Source organism: Phaseolus vulgaris, chromosome 1 (assembly GCF_051622355.1).
Source record: "Phaseolus vulgaris cultivar YP4 chromosome 1, ASM5162235v1, whole genome shotgun sequence".
NCBI classification, from domain to species: domain Eukaryota; kingdom Viridiplantae; phylum Streptophyta; class Magnoliopsida; order Fabales; family Fabaceae; genus Phaseolus; species Phaseolus vulgaris.
The window spans coordinates 50397189-50418700 of record NC_143498.1 but is presented as its reverse complement, the minus strand read 5'-3'; the positions used below and the strand labels follow the sequence as shown (position 1 = coordinate 50418700).

The following is a 21512-nucleotide window of genomic DNA, read 5'->3' as shown; positions in this document are numbered from 1 at the left end:
CGAAAATAGAAAAAGGTTTAAAGTCAATTTTTTAGATATGATATCAAAACCGACAAAATAAAGGTTTTGCATGTCTATGGAGTTTTGAAGAATCCAAACATCTCAGAAATAGAGAAAGAGATAGAAATCACTACAAGAAAATCATGAAATAGAAACCAATCTCTAGAAACCAAAATAATTAGTTGCAATAGTAACTAAATTAGAGACCATTTTAGAAACTAAAAAGAAATTTGGTTTCTAAATTAGTTTCTATTATTGTTAAATAGTTTATAAATTGGTATCCAAAACCTTAGTTGTTAATTAAATACCAATTTAGAAACTATTTAACAATAATAAAAAATGATATAAACTAATTTAGAAACCAATTTTTTTTATAGTTTTTAAAATGGTCTCTATTTTAGTTCCTATTGTAACTAATTATTTTGGTCTCTAAAAATTGGTTTTTATTTCATGATTTTCTTGTAGTGAATTTATCGAACGAACCGCACTCCTTCGTATACGTCAGGAGTCCATTGATGAGAAGGGGCTGGGGAAAGCTTGAACCCAATTCCTACAGTGATGGATAAAAGTGCAATTAAAATTCCTGGGGAGTTATACATTTGTGTATTGATAAGACCATTCACTATTTCTTGAAGCTCGATCTCTCCTCTGGATGAACCATACAGCCAAGAGAAACCATGAACCAGAATAGAAGAGCTTGCCCCACCCATGAGTAAATATTTCGTAGTAGCCTCATTAGACCGTATATCTTTCTTGGTATATCCAGATAGTAGATAAGAACATAAACTGAAACATTCTAGAGCTACAAAGATAGTTATTAAATCGTTAACACCGCATAAAAACATTTCTCCTAGAGTAGTTGTTAATATGAATAAGAGAAACTATGTGATAACCATTTATGTACATTCAATATACACCTTTATAAAAACAATTAAAAATTAGAAAAGACACCATTAATATTAACATTTTTCTTTAACTTTTGTATTCATATCCTTTAATAATCAATATTTAAAAAACTTGTGTTAATTAAATATATTATTGTAGTTATATTAATATCTGGTAAATAATTATGGTTATTTTTTTTTTATAACGTGTGTAAAAAAAGTCTAATATATTTAACTTGATTAATATATATAAATTTGCAATAACAAAGTATCGATACATATGAATAAAAGAAAAGTTATAAAAATTATTAAAACTAAAATAAAATATTGTTAAAAGGAGATGATAAATAATAACATCGAGTTTTTTGGTGTGAATATTTTATTTTTCATACAATATTATACATATATTTAGGAGATTTGTTAAACTTATAAAAGATAACTAATAAGAGTTATATGGTATATACTATAATGTATAAATATATCACAACCATGGTTCTAAAAGCATATATATACTTTTTGTGTTTATGTATATTTTTTTAAGCAAATTAGTGTTAAAATAATTCTAAAATGTTATAGTGATTAAATTGAAAGGTATTTTTTTATAAAATCAAAATTAATTAAATTATAAATAAGTCAAACTTAAGTTTAATATATTTTTTAACAAATGAAGTTGAATTTATAATGAAAGAAGAACAGCCAAATACATGTTTTGGATGCTCCAGGTAAGCAGTGGAAAGAGATAATTTTGTCAGTGGTAGGAAGAAGAAAGTTGGTGCATGTCAACACAAAGCCATTTGATTTATTTTAATTAATTATATATATATATATATTAAACTAAATTTTGTTTGATTTGGAAATAGGGTGAAAGGGAAAAGAGAAAGTGAAAAAAGAGACTAAGGATGTTTTTTGTTTTTTTTTTTAAATAAAAGCTTCCATGTTAGGTATCACTATGCAACTTAAGATCTCAGCTGGGTTGACATCTCAAGTTACAACAATCATTTACCATCACATGAAAAAAGTATTATTTGAACAAAAGAAAAAATAAAGAAAATACAAAAATACGGGGAGATTATACCAAAATCCATATGTTAACAAAAACGATACATAGGTAGACTATACCTATTCATAAAGAATTTCAAGAATAGACAAGGTGGAAGCCTATTATACCAAAGAAAAGACTCTTTATGAAAAAATATGAGTAACCGTAAACCTAATTTTCCCACAGTAATTAAGACAAACATCGATTACGAAGCATCCATCAAAGGAACAATTGTCCTAGCAGGAAACGCAGCACAAACCAAAGTAGAATCACATTCCAACTAGACATTAGTAAGCCCCATCTTTTGAGCTTCCTCCATAGCATGTATAACCCCATAAAACTCAGCAACCAGAGCAGTCTGAACTTCAAGAAATGCAGAAAAAGCTTCAATAAATCCCTCCATACTCCCACGAAAAATACCTCCGCAAGTAGCAAGACCAGGATACCCCTAGCAGCCCCATCAGTGTTAATTTTAACCCAGCCTGGTGAAGGAAACTCCATCTAACAGGAAGATGACGCAAAACTTTACCAGTACGAGTGTTAATACCAAAAAATTAATATAAAAAATAATTTTAGAAATATAGATAAAAATTAAATAATTTTAAGTTAAAAAATATTAATAAAAATTATATTTAAAATAAGAAATTAAAATATTTTCACAAAGTTTAAATTATTTTATTTATTATTTAATTATAATATAAAAACATATATTAATAAAATATTAATTTTTAGTAAACAAATTGTAAATAGTTTTTGTGTTTTCTCGTTATGCAGCGTAATGTTAAAAAAAATTATAGGCATAATTATTGCAACAAAAATATATAAATTAGAATTAAACTAAAATATATAATTAGAATTAAAGAAAAAAACTAATTAAACCATATTTGATACAAACATAAAATTGATTCACTCGAATATATCTTCATCTTTAAATAATGAACCATATATTTTCAATTTGGTATCCATCATTCCACTTCTGCTACCTGTCAACTCAATTAACTTAGACAGACAAGGTTGATATGAAAATTACATATGTTCATGTGTTACTGAAACAATACACCATCTCCATTTTAATGATACCACTGCTATGTAAATTTTTCTAGAAGAAAATTATAAAATAAAAAATAATTTTAAAAATAAAAAATAATTAATTACTAATAATTAAATTAAATATATTTTAAAATTTATTGATTTTAAAATTTGTTTTTATTATTTATAAATAATTTTTAAATTATTATCTATTTAACTACCAATTTTTCCATCGAATCTAAATAATTAATAATTAAAATATTAGTAATTAATTAAATATTAATTTAATAATAGAAATTAATTTAAAAATTATTATTTTTTAATCTTTAAAATAACTTTTAATTTAATTAATATAAAAACTAATTATTTTTATTTTTTAAAATTATTTTTTATTTTATAATTTTTTTTCTTTTAGTATTTCATACAAAATGACTTATTATATACTTGCACATAAAATGGAAAAAGAAACTTCTTCAATAAAGTGTTTTAAGATAACATTATTTAAGTTAGTATAAAATGAAAAATTCACACTATAATACTAATATTGATGGTGACAGTTTATTCTGCTACGTGGCCAGAATATTAAATTAAGAAAACACACGTTCATAAATCTGTGGTTAGTCTGAGATAGAACAGATGAAGGTGGTCCCATCTGGAAAACTCAGGAACTGTTTGAAGAAAACTTTTTACTGTGAAAAAGACACACGTCCTTTTTTTGGAGATAATTTGCAGGGTTTGGTGTTGATTAGTGTGCTGTCGTGTCTGGTGCATGATATGATCTTGGTGTAGGCAAATATGACTTCACTTTATTATTTTTCAGGTAAAAGACCAAATAATATATATTACATCCATTAAAGACATATTATACCTAATTTTGTACCTAATTTTATTATTAATATAGATCTTAATGATATAATATGTGATGGCATATTGTATTAATTATAAAAATCGATATAAAATATAAAATTTAAGAAAATATATCACATCAATATTATAGATTCCGATGTAATATGTTCTCCATAGTTACATATGCCTTCCTTAAACATTGACTTGCTCAATTTGGTCAGAAACCATATACCATTGTAGGAAAAGAAGAGGAAGAAAGACTTCATAAAGAAAGCCACATGTTTAAAGAAGGGATAAGCTTTGTAACACATGTGACCAAGAATAATTACATGTGAAGGGATTCTTTTGTTTCTTTTATATTTTGTCTGATGATAAAAAAAATAAAGAAGGGAAATGAAAAAAAGAGGGAGAAGAGAATTAGAGTAAAAAAAATATTTAGATGAAATGAATTGGAGTGAAAAAAATAAATAAAGTATAAATAGAAATTATTTGTTTTTTATTATAAAAAATTTAAGCATAAACTATTATAAATTTTACTCGAGGTCAATTGAGATATATGATATGTTGATATTTATTATGTTAATTCTAATTTTAACTCACAAAAATATCACAATTATATCTCTCGTAATAAAGTATTATTATTTTATTAATATTTAATGATATGTAGAAAATTAATGCATCATTTATTTTGTCAGTCATTTATTAAAATTATTGTACCGATAAGATTTGTATCCAATCGATAGTGACTCACATAACCAATAACAGAATGATTAACGACTAAATATTTATTAATCTCCTTTAATTAGGTTTATTAATGATAATGAACCTATAATAATTATATAAATTAGCATATATCATAATGGATAGGTAAGCAATCATTTAATGTTAAACACTGAGTGTCAATGTTGAAGTCTGACTTGAGGATCAAAATACATTTTGCATGTATCATTCAAATCCAAAAATATGGAAGTACAACTAAGAGAAAGAAGTTATAAAATTGGTTATAATAAATTGTTATTTTCAACTTATTCTCTATAAAAAGTCATTGGGATGTGGTATTGTTGAGTAACCAATGAAGGTAGGAGTAAAAACATGAGAAATTAGGTCTATGTGTCTTTTGTAGTAATGTTTGTAAGATGTTGATAGAAAGTGAATGAAGAGAGTAATGGTTTTATTTCCCAACCCTATCAATGAAGCTTCGTGCCTAATAGACAAAACGGAAACAGTATGACAGTTTAAGAAGTTTTTCACCCATGAAAATCAACAAGGTAGAATCACTGGATCCCTAACATTATTTTTCTAAAATACAACAAAAAAATATATTATGTGTATAATAAAAATTATAGAAAAGTGGATCGTTTAAAGAAGATGATGAGACTGCATGCATATTTTAAAAGAAGATCATGTTTTTAAGGTAAGAGAATGTAATTTAATTACTTCAAATAACAATACACTGACCAAAACAATTTATATTGGTTTTTAAAAATTATGTTAAATATTACGCGTCATCATATAAAAAATAATATAAAAAATACAGGAAACTAAATTAAACTTATACAGAAAAAAACAAAAAAAACTCCTAAAAATAACCTAAACAACTTCATTGACAAACAATGCATTGAGAATTAACATAATTAAAGTTTGAGCAAGAAATGTTATCATGGAAGGTTGAAATGAAATTTTCAAAGCGATTCATCATTTTTTTTATATAAGATATCATAAAAAATACAATCCAAATTTTGTCTCAGCCACGTATTGATTTAAAATGTTTGTCCAAATAAAATAGTTAAGTTCCTTTAGAAAAAAAGGTCCAAGTTAAAATAAAAAATGTTCGCTAGTCAAATCCCAGAGCATATAAGTGTGTTGTTTATTAAAAAAACAGAAGTAGGTCGTTCAATTATGGCACACAGAATACCGAAGGTGATAGAACCATGGGCAGATACTGAATGCATAAGATCATGGTGCATATCCCAGAAACTACCACAAGATCATGCTGCATATACTCTTCAAAAGTGAATTTCAACTTATCAAAACTCGTAAGGTGTAAAAAATTCAATAATAGATACTATAATAAATTTAACTTTTTTATTTAATTTAATGTTAAAAATTCACATCAACTAAAAATGACAATTTACAATATAAATAAATATAAATATCACTTTATATTATAAAAAATTAATTAAATAACAATTAAAATTAAATAAAAATAATAATTAGTCAATATATTAACTAAATTATATACCATTTTAAAAACTAAAAAATTATTTAAATTTAAAGTGATTTTTATTATTAATAAAATAAATAATTTATAAATTAGTATTTAAATTAACTATAAAGATTTTAGCAACTAATATTTTAGATTCTAAATTGATCTCAATTAATTGTTCAGAAACTAATTTAAAATCTAAAATATTAATAGATAAAATATAGTTAATTATTATATACTAATTATTTTATAATTTTTTATTAATAATAAAAATTACTTTAAATACTAATAATATTTTAATTTTTAAAATAATACCTAATTTAGTTTAATAGTAGTTAATTATTTTGATTTCTAGAATTAATTATAATTTGATGATTTTTTATAGTGTTAAAAACTTTATAAAATTCAATTAATTTTAAAATTATTTCTTAATACTTAACCTTATAAAATTAAATCCTCGAATAAAATTTATCATTATAAACTGACTTATTTTTAATGGCGTAAAATCTCCAAAAACATATAAAAAAGAAGCACGTCACAGTAAATAGTAACAGTATTGAGTTCAATATAATAATGGGATAAAGAAGGTGAAACCCAGTGAGTTTTTTGGTGCGAGCCACTACCAAATCAATGGATTCCTTTGGCAATCATCAATGAGTGCATTAAAGGCACAAGCACAAGGTTTTATTATTTTATAAAAGTTTAGGATAAGATGTGTTGGTGACCCTTTTTTCTTTTTTACGTTTGAAACTGTTTATTGGATTATTCATGATGCTAACACAAAAGATGTGTATTAAAGAACAATAGATAGATTCATGAATGTCTATTGGGGTAGGTTGATGACCTAATAAGCGTATCTGTCTCTGTTCCAAGAGAATTTTCGTTTTCTTATGACATTAACACCAACCACCTTAATTATACAAAATATTTTGAGAAATTTGTTTTATAGAAAGTATAAAATTTCAATTACCAATACACTTTTTGAAAAATATCCTTTTAGCAAATTTATAATTTTTTATACGCGTGTTTATATTTTTAGACATAATTTTTCATCAAAAATTAAAATTACAAGTTAAAGCAAAAGTGAACTCATGTATTTAGCTTATTTCTGACGCTTTAGTCAGTAGTTAAACTCAAAATTAAACACCGTTGTACTCAATCATGTAAAAAAATAATTTCTGTTATATATGTTTAAGTGTATATTTTTTTAGGATTATAATTTTGTTCGAATCGTAAAAGAAAAAAACATTTTTCTGCTGATTAGGGATGGATAACTGTATATCCAATAAAATAGATTGGATTTGAAACCTAAATATCTATTTATTCGGAACAAGTTAATTTGCATTTAAATTATATTAAAGTCACATTCATTTTATTTGAATAAATTTGTCATTAAAAATTGAGATTATTATATATTATAAATTTAAATTAATTTTTATTTGAATTAATTTAGTTATTAATTTTTATTAAATAATTAAACTACTTTTCAAGATTAAATTGTAATTTTAAGAGAATAAGGGATTATATACCACTGTTAATAGTAGGATGGTTCAACTAGAAGATCAATGTCTGATTATTCTAATTGAAACCTTTTTTCATGCATTATTTTTTTATTATTTAATTCTTTGTTTATAAATTTTTTCTTATTTTTCGGATTTGTTAAAATATGAACACCTAGTATATTCTACATTTTTTTTCGATTTTTAATATTATAATTTATGTCTGTTGAAATTTTTTCATTTTTTTTTTGAAAATATATTATAATTGATGAGAGGAACAAGATTTATCTTTAAAATAACGATGAGTGACAATTCAATTTATAAATATTTAATATAACGATAAATGATAATTTAATAGAGATAGACTGGATAATTTCTCAACTGAAACTGAACCAAAGACACCTCAAGTGTAATTAAAGAGGAATTTTACATATTTACTAAATTGTCTTAACTAATTCATTTTTAAGATATTTTGTTTAAATCTTACTAAAATACTCACTCCAAATCTAACTAATTATATTGAATTTTAAATTTAAAAATATAGATTTGAATTGAAACAAGTATATTGAAATTGGCTTAAAATAATTTATATAAACATGAGTATAAATTAGATTTAAATTTTTTATAAAAAAAAGAACATGATGAGATTTCAATTTTTTTTTAAAATCAATTAAAAAACTGACAAACACTCTAAAACACCTATGCATAGGTTTTAATATTTATTTCTTAAAAAACCTGTACATTAAAGTATAAAATAATTTCTCTTATATTATTAAAACTCTTAATTTGAGTTTTAAATTTATAGTAATTATTAACTTAAAAAGATAGTTGGACGATTTGTTAGGTAATTAACTTTAATTTGACTTATCATCTCTTTGAAATAAAAACTAAAAGAAGTGTTGTTACTCATACAATGGTACAAAATACTAAGATTATTTAAGCAATATATAAAGATATAAATATAAAAATGTACTCATTCAACAACATCATTGAGGAAAAAAGTGAATGATTGACACGTGTACCCTTTCTCCTTCCTTTTCTCTTCGCTATATAAATGAACTCAGCTCTAATGATCGATAACAATTTTCTTCTTTAACTCCCATGTTTTTCCACTTGCAATTTGAAACTCCAAAAAATTCAATCTGAATCAGTTTGCAGTTAAGTAGAGCAACTTAACGAATATATATACATAACAACAGTGTTCGGACATGGCTAAGCAACCATCAAAACCAACACTTGGTCGGCTTCCCAGTATCAGAGACCGAGTTCAAGACACTCTCTCAGCTCATCGTAACGAACTCATTTCTCTCCTCTCCAGGTTCTTAGTTTATCAACCCCACATGTTTTTTTTATGTCTTTGATGCACCTTTCTTAGTATGTCTCATTTCTATGTGTGCTTGTATTTGCATGTTGTTGTTTTTTAAGGTATTTGCATGTTGTTGTTTTTTAAGGTATGTGGCTCAGGGGAAAGGGATTTTGCAACCTCATAACTTAATTGATGAACTTGACAACATCCCTGGTGACGAGCAAGCAAAGTTGGACCTTAAAAATGGCCCATTCGGTGAGATTGTCAGGGCTGCACAGGTGATTTTGGGTTTAGATCAAATACTATCTTAAAAATGTTGTGATTTTTTCAGTATTTTTTAAGATTTCATAAAATTTCATACAGGTCCCACTAAAGGAAGTTTAACCAGTTTAATTAATGAGATTTAAGTGGCCTGATAATAAATACTCTTTTAAAAAATAATTGAAGAGTTTGGTACTTGTGTGATGAAAGATTCCACCCAACTTTAGCCTTATTCTATAGCTTATGTGATAATCTTTAGGAATTTCTTTTCAGTTCCTGCAAAGATCAATTATTATTTTAAATAACTGAAATAAATACAAAGTATTTGGGACCTTGATTTATATCCTAGCGATAAGGGCTTAATAAATACAAATATATATTTTATATTCAAAACAAAGCATTAAATTGGAATTTCAAGTGTGCATGCAATTGACGTGTGTGATTGACAATGGCTACGAAAATTTATTGTCATTGTCAGCTACCCAGTACTGTTGTTGGTACTGTCAACGATTGAAACTGTGATATTCGGGAAAGTTACTTCGCAATCACATTGGAAGATTTAAGATATGTAATTAAAATGTGTAGCATTATTTTTGTGACAGGAAGCCATAGTTTTGCCTCCTTTTGTGGCAATAGGAGTTCGTCCAAGACCTGGTGTTTGGGAATATGTCCGTGTTAATGTCTCTGAACTCAGCGTGGAGCAATTAAGCGTTTCTGAATATCTCAGCTTTAAGGAAGAACTCGTGGATGGGAAGTAAGAAATACTGCTTAGCTTTCATTGAAGAAATAAACTCTGACCCTGGACTGTTTCTGAAATTGGTGACTGTTTCTGTTTATTTTGCATTAGGAGTAATGACAATTTTGTACTGGAACTTGATTTTGAGCCATTTAATGCCTCATTTCCTCGTCCATCCCGTTCATCATCTATTGGCAATGGTGTCCAATTTCTCAATCGCCACCTTTCATCAAATATGTTCCGCAACAAAGATTCCTTGGAACCCTTGCTTGATTTCCTCCGAGCTCACAAATATAAGGGCCACGTAAGTATGTTCTGTTATGTTATGAACTTCAATAATATGGTTATGTTACATGACAGCAGCTATAGTTTCAAAATGAAACTTATGGACTTCTCTCTTGATGATATATATCCTCTTAAACTGGCTTATGAGTACTCAATGTCTTAGTTATATTTTTTGTTTTAGTAGGAGGAATCAATAATTGTGAACATTTTCTCTCCCTTGTTGTCCATGTTGCAGGCTCTGATGTTAAATGATAGAATACATAACATTTCCAAACTTCAGGCTGCTCTGGCCAAGACTGAGGATTATCTTTCTAAGATTCCACGTGATACACCCTATTCAGAGTTTGAATATGTGTAAGGGATATGTGATAACGGGTTTACGTGTATTGACTTTGCAATAGAGTGCTGTGAGAATTTTGTAGGACAATTTAGCTTTTTGCCCCCTATGATCCGTTCTGAATGTAGGTTACAAGGAATGGGTTTTGAGAGAGGTTGGGGTGATACTGCTCAAAGGGTATTGGAAACGATGCATCTGCTACTGGATATTCTTCAGGCTCCTGATCCTTCTACACTAGAGACTTTTCTTGGCAGAGTGCCAATGGTATTCAATGTTGTTATATTATCTCCTCATGGCTTCTTCGGACAAGCCAATGTCTTGGGTTTGCCAGACACTGGTGGGCAGGTATCATATTTGCCATATACTGAAAAGAATAGTTGAGCAGGATACGCATATGTTGTTTCAATGCCCCATCTTTTCGTTTCCCTTAGTTGTTTCCATCCTTTTATCTTACATGAAAGGTTTTCTATGCAGGTTGTTTATATACTAGATCAAGTGCGTGCCCTTGAGAATGAGATGCTCCTTCGGATTAAGAAACAAGGACTAGATTTCACTCCTAGAATTCTAATTGTACGTGTAACTCTTTCGATCTTGCTATTGTATTTGATTGTTTTTTGAGTTCAAATCAAGTTAAATTCTCGGCTGTTCTGAAGGTTACCAGGCTAATACCTGATGCAAAGGGGACAACTTGCAATCAACGACTAGAAAGAGTCAGTGGTACTGACCACACTCATATTTTGCGAGTTCCATTCAGATCAGAGTCAGGAACTCTCCGTAAATGGATTTCAAGGTTTGATGTGTGGCCTTATCTAGAGACTTATGCAGAGGTAAAAGACCATAAACATATATAGCTTGAATTGTTCACTTGACCATGAATCATTATTAAAATTTAAACAATTTCTTAGCTTAATTTAGATTTGTTAAAGAGTCGAGTAACTCAGAACGTTTACTGCTTGTGCTATCATTTTCATTTAATATTGATGGTTGAGTATGTCAACAGGATGTTGCCAGTGAAATTGCTGCTGAGTTACAAGGTTATCCTGACTTCATCATTGGAAACTACAGTGATGGGAATCTTGTTGCGTCTTTACTGGCTTATAAGATGGGAGTTACACAGGTTCTTGTCCCTCTTCTTTCTTAACTTACTTTGCCTTTCTAAATGTGAAATCTCGTGTTATCTACTGCTGACAATCCACCTTAAATTGATTTTGAATGTTCACATGTGTAGTGCACCATCGCGCATGCACTTGAGAAGACAAAATATCCGGATTCAGATTTATATTGGAAGAAATTTGATGATAAATATCACTTTTCATGCCAGTTCACTGCTGATCTAATAGCCATGAATAATGCTGATTTTATCATCACCAGTACTTACCAAGAGATTGCAGGAACGTAAGAATATTTTTCACTGTATATGTTTACCTTACTGGTGTTAGAATCATAATTCTTGATATCGCTCTACACCTTTATCCCCTTTGTCACATGTCTTATTAATGTTATCAATTATGCTAGGAATCCAAGTGAGTTTAGAGTCTCACACACTTGGTCAAAATGAGCAAGATTAACAACAGATAAGGAAAAATACTGATATAAACCCATTGTCATGAGATTTTCTGTTGGAGTTACTGTCATAATCTCTTGTGTGAGTTTACTCATGGCTCATTACCTATGATTGTACCATGAAATTGATTCTTTGTTTTGGTATAACATAATTAGTTATGGCTTACAAAATTGCACTCAGTTATATCATACACCTAGTCACTTCTTTTGTCTTGGAAACCTCTATGATAGGCACGTAGGCTAGTTAACTATTTTGCTTGAGCATCTCTCTGAGCATCTCAGATATCCATGCTTGGTGCTAACCTACATTTATTTTGCTTAAGCATCTCTCTAGACATCTCAGATATCCATGCTTGATGCTAACCTATATTTAAGTTTTTTCATAGTAACCTTTATGTATGTTTTGGTTTTCGGTATGCGAATGCTACTCATTTCATTTTCTTTTTCTTTCACCTTATATTTCAGGAAAAATACCGTTGGACAGTATGAGAGCCACACTGGTTTTACTCTTCCTGGGTTGTATAGGGTTGTCCATGGCATTGATGTTTTTGATCCCAAGTTCAATATTGTTTCTCCTGGAGCAGATATGTCAATGTATTTCCCCTACTCTGAAAAGCAGAAGAGGCTTACATCCCTACATGGTTCAATTGAACAGCTATTGTATGATACAGCACAGAGTGATGAATACACGTGAGTCTATTTCAGATGCAAAACTTTTACTTTAATCCGTATCTCCATGTGTAGTTGATCTTATGATTAATTTAATAGTTCTTCCTTTACCATCCATGCTCTAAAGGATCAATATAAATGAAAGTTGACTTAGTTGTCTGTTATGCATCATGCATAAACTTAAGTATTGTCCATCAGCTTCCACTTTCAAGTCATAACTTGTCCTTCAGTACTGATCCCATGTTTGAAAACCCACTCAGACCACCACACACTTATTCCGAATAAGGGATATAATACTTCAAGCTGTTTGTAAGAACTGTTAAGATGTGTTTTGGCGTTATGCGCATGCCAAAGCTAATGCGTTTATCACTGTCTCTATGTGACAGTGGATCACTGAATGACAAGTCAAAGCCCATAATTTTCTCCATGGCAAGGCTAGACAGAGTGAAGAACATAACAGGATTGGTTGAATGCTTTGCTAAGAACAGCAAATTGAGGGAACTGGTCAACCTTGTCATAGTAGCTGGTTACATTGATGTAAAGAAGTCCAGCGACAGAGAAGAAATTGCAGAAATTGAGAAGATGCATGGCCTCATGAAAGAGTACAAATTAAATGGTGATTTTCGTTGGATTGCTGCCCAGACAAATAGGGCACGTAACGGGGAGCTGTATCGCTACATAGCAGACACACAAGGTGCTTTCGTTCAGGTATTAATATTATAATTATTATACTCATATCTCTTTCCTATTTGATTTAATCGCTCAGGTTTTCTTTGTAACTACTCCATTTTTTCAGCCTGCTTTCTATGAAGCTTTTGGGCTTACAGTTGTGGAGGCCATGACCTGTGGACTCCCCACATTTGCTACTTCCAATGGTGGTCCTGCTGAGATCATTGAGCATGGTATATCAGGATTTCACATTGATCCTTATCACCCTGAACAAGCTTCAGAGCTATTGGTTGAATTCTTCCAGAAATGCAAGAAGGACCCAAGCCATTGGAAGAAAATATCTGAAGCTGGTCTTCAAAGAATTTATGAAAGGTAGGTAATCAAAGCTAAAACTTTGTTGCCTTTCTTGTGACAAATGCTAAGCTCAGCTAATATGAACAGGTACACTTGGAAGATTTATTCTGAAAGGCTCATGACTTTGGCGGGAGTTTACAGTTTCTGGAAATACGTTTCCAAATTAGAGAGGCGTGAAACTCGACGATATATTGAGATGTTCTACATCCTCAAGTTCCGCGATTTGGTGAGTCACATGACATTTGTTCATGCAGGATTACGAGCTTTATCATCTTGAACAGTGCTAGCATTAGTTCATGGTTCTGCCCCACCACACGTTTATAGTCCCAACTATCTTTTCATGACTAAATCAAAATTTTCAAATTACAACTGAGTTAACATATAGTAGTCTTATAGTTAATTTTTTCTATTTTTCACAGATATACTATCTATTGTTAGCTCGAATTTATTGAACACTGCAAAATTATAACAAAATATTGTAACTTTTCACTCAATTGCAGTCAATAATTGTGTGTGGCATTTTTCTTACATGCATTCTTAGTTCTTATGAAGAGGTTTGCCCTGTGGCTTCTTATTTATAGCATTAATTTTGTGCTCTACTACCTTTTTTGCAGGCAAAATCTGTCCCGCTAGCAAAGGATGATGCAAGTTAACTAGATACTTTTACCGAGGCATGACAGCAGACATAATAAGAATCTATACAAATAAAACTTTACTTCTCGTGCTCTCAAATCTTGTGATGTGATGCGACATAGAGGAGTTTCATGGATACTTATCTATGTTAAGTTGGACTATATGAGAGCTGGTGAGCACTGGTTGTTGAGTTTGAATGTCTCCTGTTTTCGTTTGATTAGTAGTTGGCAATGATCTAGACTTGGATTGTGATCCTCACTGATGAGTAAGAATAAAAAATTGAGTATATCTTAGAACTTGTGATGAGATCGATTCACTGTTGGGTGTAAGACTACATGCTAAATAGCCTTGAATTTTGAAGTTTGAAAATAACACTTTTACCATGAACTAAGATCATAGAAGAAGGAATCATAAACTACTGTTGTTTGATTTCTTTACAAAAAGAAATTCTATAACATTATTTCATAAAAATATTTTCAGAATCTTAAAATTAAGTTATAATTAAATAAACTAAAAATTGTAGATAGAAAGAGATAGGAGATATATATTTTTAAAATAATTTCATTGGAGAAAAAGCTTTTAAGAATACTCTTGTTAAAAATACATTGGTGCAATGAAGTTAGAATTTGTTTTAAGAACTCTAGTATAAGTACTTTTAAAATAATAAATAAGAAGAAAACAAAACCTATATATGTTCTTATTCTTCAAAAAGTTACAGGGAAGAAATAATGTGTATGTTGAACATTTATGTGAGTGAGGGTGGAGGAATGTCTTTCCATCTTAGGTATGATCCCTTCACCTCGCACCACTCATTACCTGCTACTTCTTACACTTCACATGTCAATCTTCATCCACATTTCTCTATATGCTTTTCAACGGTCAAAGCTCGTTATGTGCAACCCAGTAGAATATTCAAATAAATATTATTACTGGATCATCTTAGCACACTTATATTTATATTTATATCCCATTCATTATTATATTTATATCCTCTGCTACTCTTTCACTGTTTATTAACTATTCATTACTTCCAACTTTCAAGGATTAGGCCCTCTGTTAGGGAACCCAACAAACCATCATCACTGTACATTCTCACATTCCCACCCTCAAATTATTTTATACTTTTTGAGTTATTCAATGTTCACAAGGAACCAAGCGTGTAAACATAAAATAAACCATCTTCCATTAAAATCAACAGCAACGAGGTGGAATTAACACTTAAACTGGTTAACATTTTGATTAAAAGAAAAGGTGCACACAGAAGTTGGAGACAGTGTTTCCTAGAGTTGGCCAAAGGAGTGTGCGAGATAAGCAAGTGATCCCACAAGAGGTGCGTTGATATAAGTAGCAGGTTCTGATTGCTCGTAATCTGACCGTTCATCAGGGAACCCATCATTCAGATCCGGTCCTCCAACAACGGCACCCACTAGAATGTTGGGATTGGGTGATTCTGAATTCATCACACTGAACCCTGCTGAGCATTGGATCTTGCCAGGGTGAACACCAATGGACGGCAGCGATGAGCCCCTGTGGTGTATCCTTCGCGGATACCGTGGTCCATACCCCACCATGTAGGACATCTTCAAGGGGTTCTCTCCTAACAAGTAATCCACCTTGAAAATAACAACAAATCAAGATCAAACAGAATATTTTAGCACCCTCTACTCATGGGTCTGGTCTTTCTGTACCTGTTTTTTGGCTATAGCTCGTAGTCTCTTTGGAGTCACTGTGGTTCCACCGCAGTTCACAACCACATGGGCTTTGGTCAAATATTTAGCATAAGTTAAGAGTATGAACGAGGTGGAAGTCACATACTGCATATTGCTATCACCCATCTTGAACAGAAGTCCACCTGTGTTAACAAAACATCACCTTTTTACACGCTAACACATAGTTGCGTAAGAAAAAGGAAATCAAAAGCAACTTACCTGGGGTGAATCGGGAAGAGGAGGAACCAGGGATAACAGAACAGATAAAATTGTCTGCATGCCCCTTGTAATCATGTAGGGATTGCACCTTCCGAACAAGAAATTCCTGAAACCAAGAACACAAACATGAGTTGGAAACCATTATTGTTGATGTTACCAGCCCTGTAAAAGAAAAGGGATGGTTTTGGACCTTGGAAAGCAGTATCCTTGCTCCAACATGCTTGTTATCCCATCCAAAGATATTGTCAGAATCTGCAGCCCCAAGGGTTTGTCCATTGAGTTTAATGTAGTTTAGGTACATTGGGTTCTTAGTAGCCTTGTGAAGCCAAGCAGCTCCCCACAACAGCTCATCCTAACATATTTTCAAAGGCATCATCATTCATGACCTGTTCTTGCTCTCCACAAAAATGCAGTACAACTCTGCTTCTCATTAAATATTACAACATTACCTGATAACCCGAGTAGGAGCAATAGAAAGGGCACACAACGGACTTCAACCCATTGCTGTAGGATCCTCTATATTTATCAGCAAACTGGAAAACCTATATTCATAAACAGGTACAACATCACATTTTCAAGATTACTTGAGATAACTCCTTTACAATCAAAACGTGGTTTTCATGTCAAATAAATCACATACACGAATAGCCCTCCTAACCAAAGTCTTGGAATAGGCTGGGTCAGTTTTCTTGAAAGCCAGAGAAGCAGCTGCAAGGGCCGCAGCAGTTTCTGCAGCCACATCTGAACCAGGGTTGTTCTTATCTACTTTAAAAACACTTCTTGGGGTATCCATGTCCTCAGGTCTCTCCCAACAAGCGTGGTCCTTCTCCGCATCTCCCACCTGCAAAAAACCACACCCAATAACCCTACTTCCCTTGCTTTCTCCGTAGTCATAAGCATTTTGGCGCACCAATATAACACGAGAAAAGTTGACAGATAAAAGAAACTATTAGGAAGAGAAGAGAAGACTAACCTGGACATAAATGGTGTCTGGATGAGCAGTAGCTTTAAGAAGATAATCTGTGCCCCAACGAATGGCCTCTCTGGCATTCTGCAACTCACCTTTCATCACCCCACCAAACTCAATAACACTCCAAGAAAGCATGGTGGTGGTGAAGGCCATGGGAAAACCAAACTTGACATTGTCCCCAGCATCGTAGTACCCTCCAACCAAATCAACCTGCATTGTACATTGGAGCCGAAATAAGCAAAGTACACAGGCCAAATAACAAAAAAAATGGGGACTTAGATCAAGGGTAAGACTCTGGTGTTAACAGTATCATACATTCATGGCAGAGCCATCAGATAGAGCAGAGTCCCTCCTCCAAGACATCCTCTGGTTAGAAGGGAGCTTCCCTGACCTCTGGCCCTCAAAGAAGATGATGGATTTTGTGAGAGCATCTCTGTAGTTGTGTATGGCAGAGTGAGGGTGGTGGTGGGAAAGGGGAGTGAGGGAGTGAGAAAGGGTGGAAAAGGCAGAAAGAAGGAAAAGGACAGAAGAAAAGAGGGAAAAAGTCATACTGAACTGCCCAAAGCAAAATGAGCAGACCCAACCCAACCAACAACAAACTGCAAGTATCTCTTGCTCCTCTTCTATCTATTTATAAAAGGCAAAAGCTCCCTCACCAACGTCACTGGTTACTTGGTTACAATACAAGCTCCATGCATTCATTTTCAATTTTACTTTTTAAAGTATTAATTCACACAAAACCACTTTATAATCTAACCGTACCTCATAATGTAACTGTTCATGTTAATAGAGTTTTAGTAAGTTTTATGTATATTTGTTTTTCTTTAGTACTGAGAATCATCATAATATAATTTTGTTTCTATCATCTTTCTCTTCTGTAAGATGGTTTCCAGGAGTTTATTAACATTTGACCATGACTTCCACTCCTCTTTCCTTTACTATGTACTTTGAAAATACTCTTATATCTCTTAAATTGAGTGATGATAATTTTCTCATAAGCTTGTTAATGTCTCAAGCTCACACTCCTCTCGAATACATGTCTACAGAAGATGTTGTAAAACATTGTGATTTGGAATTTCTTCACTACGAGTAACAAAGTTTCTTGTTACATGGCTCTTTACTTCAATGTCTACTCATTTTCACAAATGGTTAGTCTCAATTCTTTCTTCCAAAATTGGTCCAAGATTGAGCTGCACTCAACAGAGAAAAGAGAAAACCATTCTTACATATCTCGTCGACATCAACATCAAAAAGTGTGTTGGAATATCTCGTACACATAATTTACAAGAGATTACTTTTGTAGTGATAATCAGAGAGTCAAGTCATGCATACACATCAATGATGAAACATACTCAGAGTGGTTGGTTCCATTATTTTGTTATTGGATGATAAAATTTTAGAGAAATGTATGCAATTGAAGCCAAAGAGAATACACTTGAAACTATTCATCAGATTTGCTATAGGGTGTATTTTGTCAAAAGCTATTATATATATTTGGAATTTTTAATTAACATTTATTTTAAAAAAAATAGTTACCCCTTTTTTCCTTGCGAGATATTCTGTGAAAAATATTTTTACCTTATTTTTTTTATGATACAAACAAATATGTTATAAAAACTAATGTTCTTTATAATACTATTTTAATCTTTTAGGTTTTATAAATTAAAAACATGTTTAGCACGATTGAAAAGGAATATTTTTTCTAAAATATTTATTATTTTTAACACAGTTTTTAAAAATGAAAAAATAAAAATGAATCAAATTGCGTATAGTTTATTTTATATTTGATTTACCACTTAATTTTTGTTTGTCTTGTCCATTGTTCTTCAGAGCAGGGAAAGAAAGGCATTGATTTTTGTTAAATTGGTATTTTTGTGAGTGAAGAAATAGAATAAAAACAAGTGCACGGTGCTCGAACTGGAAAAACTGTCGGAGAAAGGTGATGAACAGAAGCATGGAGAAGAAGTATCCCTTGAAGTTCACCAAAACGCGAAGGAAGCATTTTCATAAAGACCCATACATAATCGATATGGAACTTATATATAGGGATAAGTATGATCCCTCACACATATAATACCAATTGTTACCAACCTCATTCTACATTATATGTTTTGTATCGTTCCTACAATTTCAGTCATGCATGCATGAATACTACAACTTATGCAACTCCTGCTGGTATTACTGCGTACAGAATCATATATCAAATCTCTTTTTCATCTATTTTGCTTCAAAAAATCTCGTTAAATATTGAATTAAATATATTTTTTATATTGTGAAATTGATTTGTCTCCGGTTCAAATCTTATATTTTTTTAAAGAAATTATTGAAATAGGTTATTATCATTTTTTTTCCTTTATAATTTTGATCTTGAAATTTTGTTTATCGTATAAAAATAATACAAAGATCAATTGCAATAATTTTCTTATTTAAAATTTAAAGTAGGACTAAAAATGAAAATTAATTTAATATGAAAACATAAAAGAAAAAAAAAAAAAACATATTTAACCCTTAAATATTGAAATACTTATAATATATATATATATATATATATATATATATATAATAGACCGCTTTTAAGCTTCAACAAAATATAACATTTGATTTTCTCTATACTCTTCCTTCTATTATATTTTGTTGAAGCTTAAAAGCGGTATATTATATATATATATATATATATATATATATATTATACTTTTCCTCCAATTAATAGTAAAATAATTAAAAAAAAAACAATACTATACATGATGTAATTTATAATCAATACACATAGTGAATTTATAAAACTACCAACGTTTATTTTAATACCACATTGTTGCATTTTAAAAAATTATGGCAGAGAGTTGAAATTGAACGAAATAAATAATATAACCAAAAATGTTTTTCACTAGTCATATATATAACAAAATCATTTCTTTATCAGATAGATGAGATTAAAAATTTATATATAGTTAACTTTAGATTTTTCCAAGAGCATAATGGGTCATTCACTATGTAAAATTAATATCCAAGTATATTTTGTTCGAGAACAATCTCAGAAGTCATAATTGATTTGATTGCAACCTCGAGCAAAAGGTGTGAGAGTGATCAATCTAGGGGACAAACAATTTCTTATATGTAAAAAGAATGCTCAAGAAACCCTTGGAGAGAAAGAAGATCCAAATATCTTATTTGGAATATTGATTGTTTTGTTTTTCATCCCTAAACAAATTGGTTTAAGCGTAAGTCATCAAATTATGAATCTCAAGAATGAAGATAGGAAAAAGAAGAAGACACAAAATAACCACAAAAGAAAGACCTATTACAACACACAAATATTCCATGAATACCATAAGTGCAACTAACACAATTTCGTTGCATTCCACGTGCTTCAAGCAAGGGTAACACAAAAACACTATTATATTTTCAAATAATAACTATAAATAATGTGACCAACACCATTTCCTAATAACTCTGCACCACTCATATCCCGTGATGTCTAATTAGTTTCTGGACAATATTAAATGAACCACTTACTGTTTTCATTTGCCTCCGAATGGCAATTTGGACTTTAAAGTCTGGGCTGGGTTTGCCATCTCAAAGCTGATAGAGGATTTTAGCCCAATAATTTTCTTTGTTTCAGGACCTTTGTTATATGAAATGTTTCAATCGGGTCAACTTAATTATTTCACAATATTGAAGCTGAATAATATTTTTGGGGAACATATATTTTATAATTAATTTAAAAAATCTAATTGTTTTAGTCAAAAGGTATGTATCCTAACTAGAGTATTTAGTTGAGTTGAAAAACCTAGTCTCAAGCTGAAATGTTCTATTTCCCTGTATTTTTCATAACGAGTGTCCACTCTTTTCTTTTATATTTAGTTTTATTTCTAGTTTCATTTCAAAATTAATCTCTATTATGCATTTAATTTAGTAATTAACGTTCTTTTCTTTAAATGAATAATAAATGATGTTTTTTTTCATTAACCCTATATATTGACATTAAGAACGTTACCTATAGTTGAGCCCAGATGATGACCTTACACTAATAATTCAGTTGAAACTTTAAATTCAAGACAAATAAATAACGAAGAAATATCGCATAACTAACCTATTTCGTTTATTTATTTATTTATAAATTTTCTCTCATTCACTAAACAGAAATAAGCTTTAGTCAAACACTTGTTGTTTAATGTCATCTAATCTACGAATACTTGATTTGAGTTTAGTTCTGATGGAACCATTTAGTTAACCATTGTTCATATCCTGTTTCAAAAAATATCAATTCTTTCCAAATTTGTAGCACCAGGCCTGCATAA

General features: G+C 30.4%; 2 protein-coding genes across 2 annotated transcripts; one reads left to right on the top strand and one right to left on the bottom strand.

The window, feature by feature from the left end:
* Window positions 1-8415: 8415 nt before the first annotated feature.
* Window positions 8416-14622, top strand: SUS3 (sucrose synthase 3). The gene is made up of 15 exons (XM_090305416.1): window positions 8416-8821; window positions 8955-9087; window positions 9673-9824; window positions 9918-10110; window positions 10327-10445; window positions 10557-10773; window positions 10903-10998; window positions 11082-11255; window positions 11429-11545; window positions 11657-11823; window positions 12457-12681; window positions 13047-13368; window positions 13457-13701; window positions 13771-13909; window positions 14298-14622. Exons 1-15 carry the CDS (start codon window positions 8712-8714, stop codon window positions 14334-14336), a joined length of 2448 nt encoding a protein of 815 aa, XP_090161542.1. The 5' UTR covers window positions 8416-8711; the 3' UTR covers window positions 14337-14622.
* Window positions 14623-15482: 860 nt separating this feature from the next.
* LOC137814763 (endoglucanase 17) lies at window positions 15483-17906 on the bottom strand. Its single transcript, XM_068617655.2, has 8 exons — window positions 17530-17906; window positions 17218-17424; window positions 16885-17085; window positions 16694-16786; window positions 16435-16596; window positions 16245-16350; window positions 16005-16168; window positions 15483-15929 (listed from the first exon to the last, which is right to left on the bottom strand). Exons 1-8 carry the CDS (start codon window positions 17761-17763, stop codon window positions 15597-15599), a joined length of 1500 nt encoding a protein of 499 aa, XP_068473756.2. The 5' UTR covers window positions 17764-17906; the 3' UTR covers window positions 15483-15596.
* Window positions 17907-21512: the final 3606 nt, after the last annotated feature.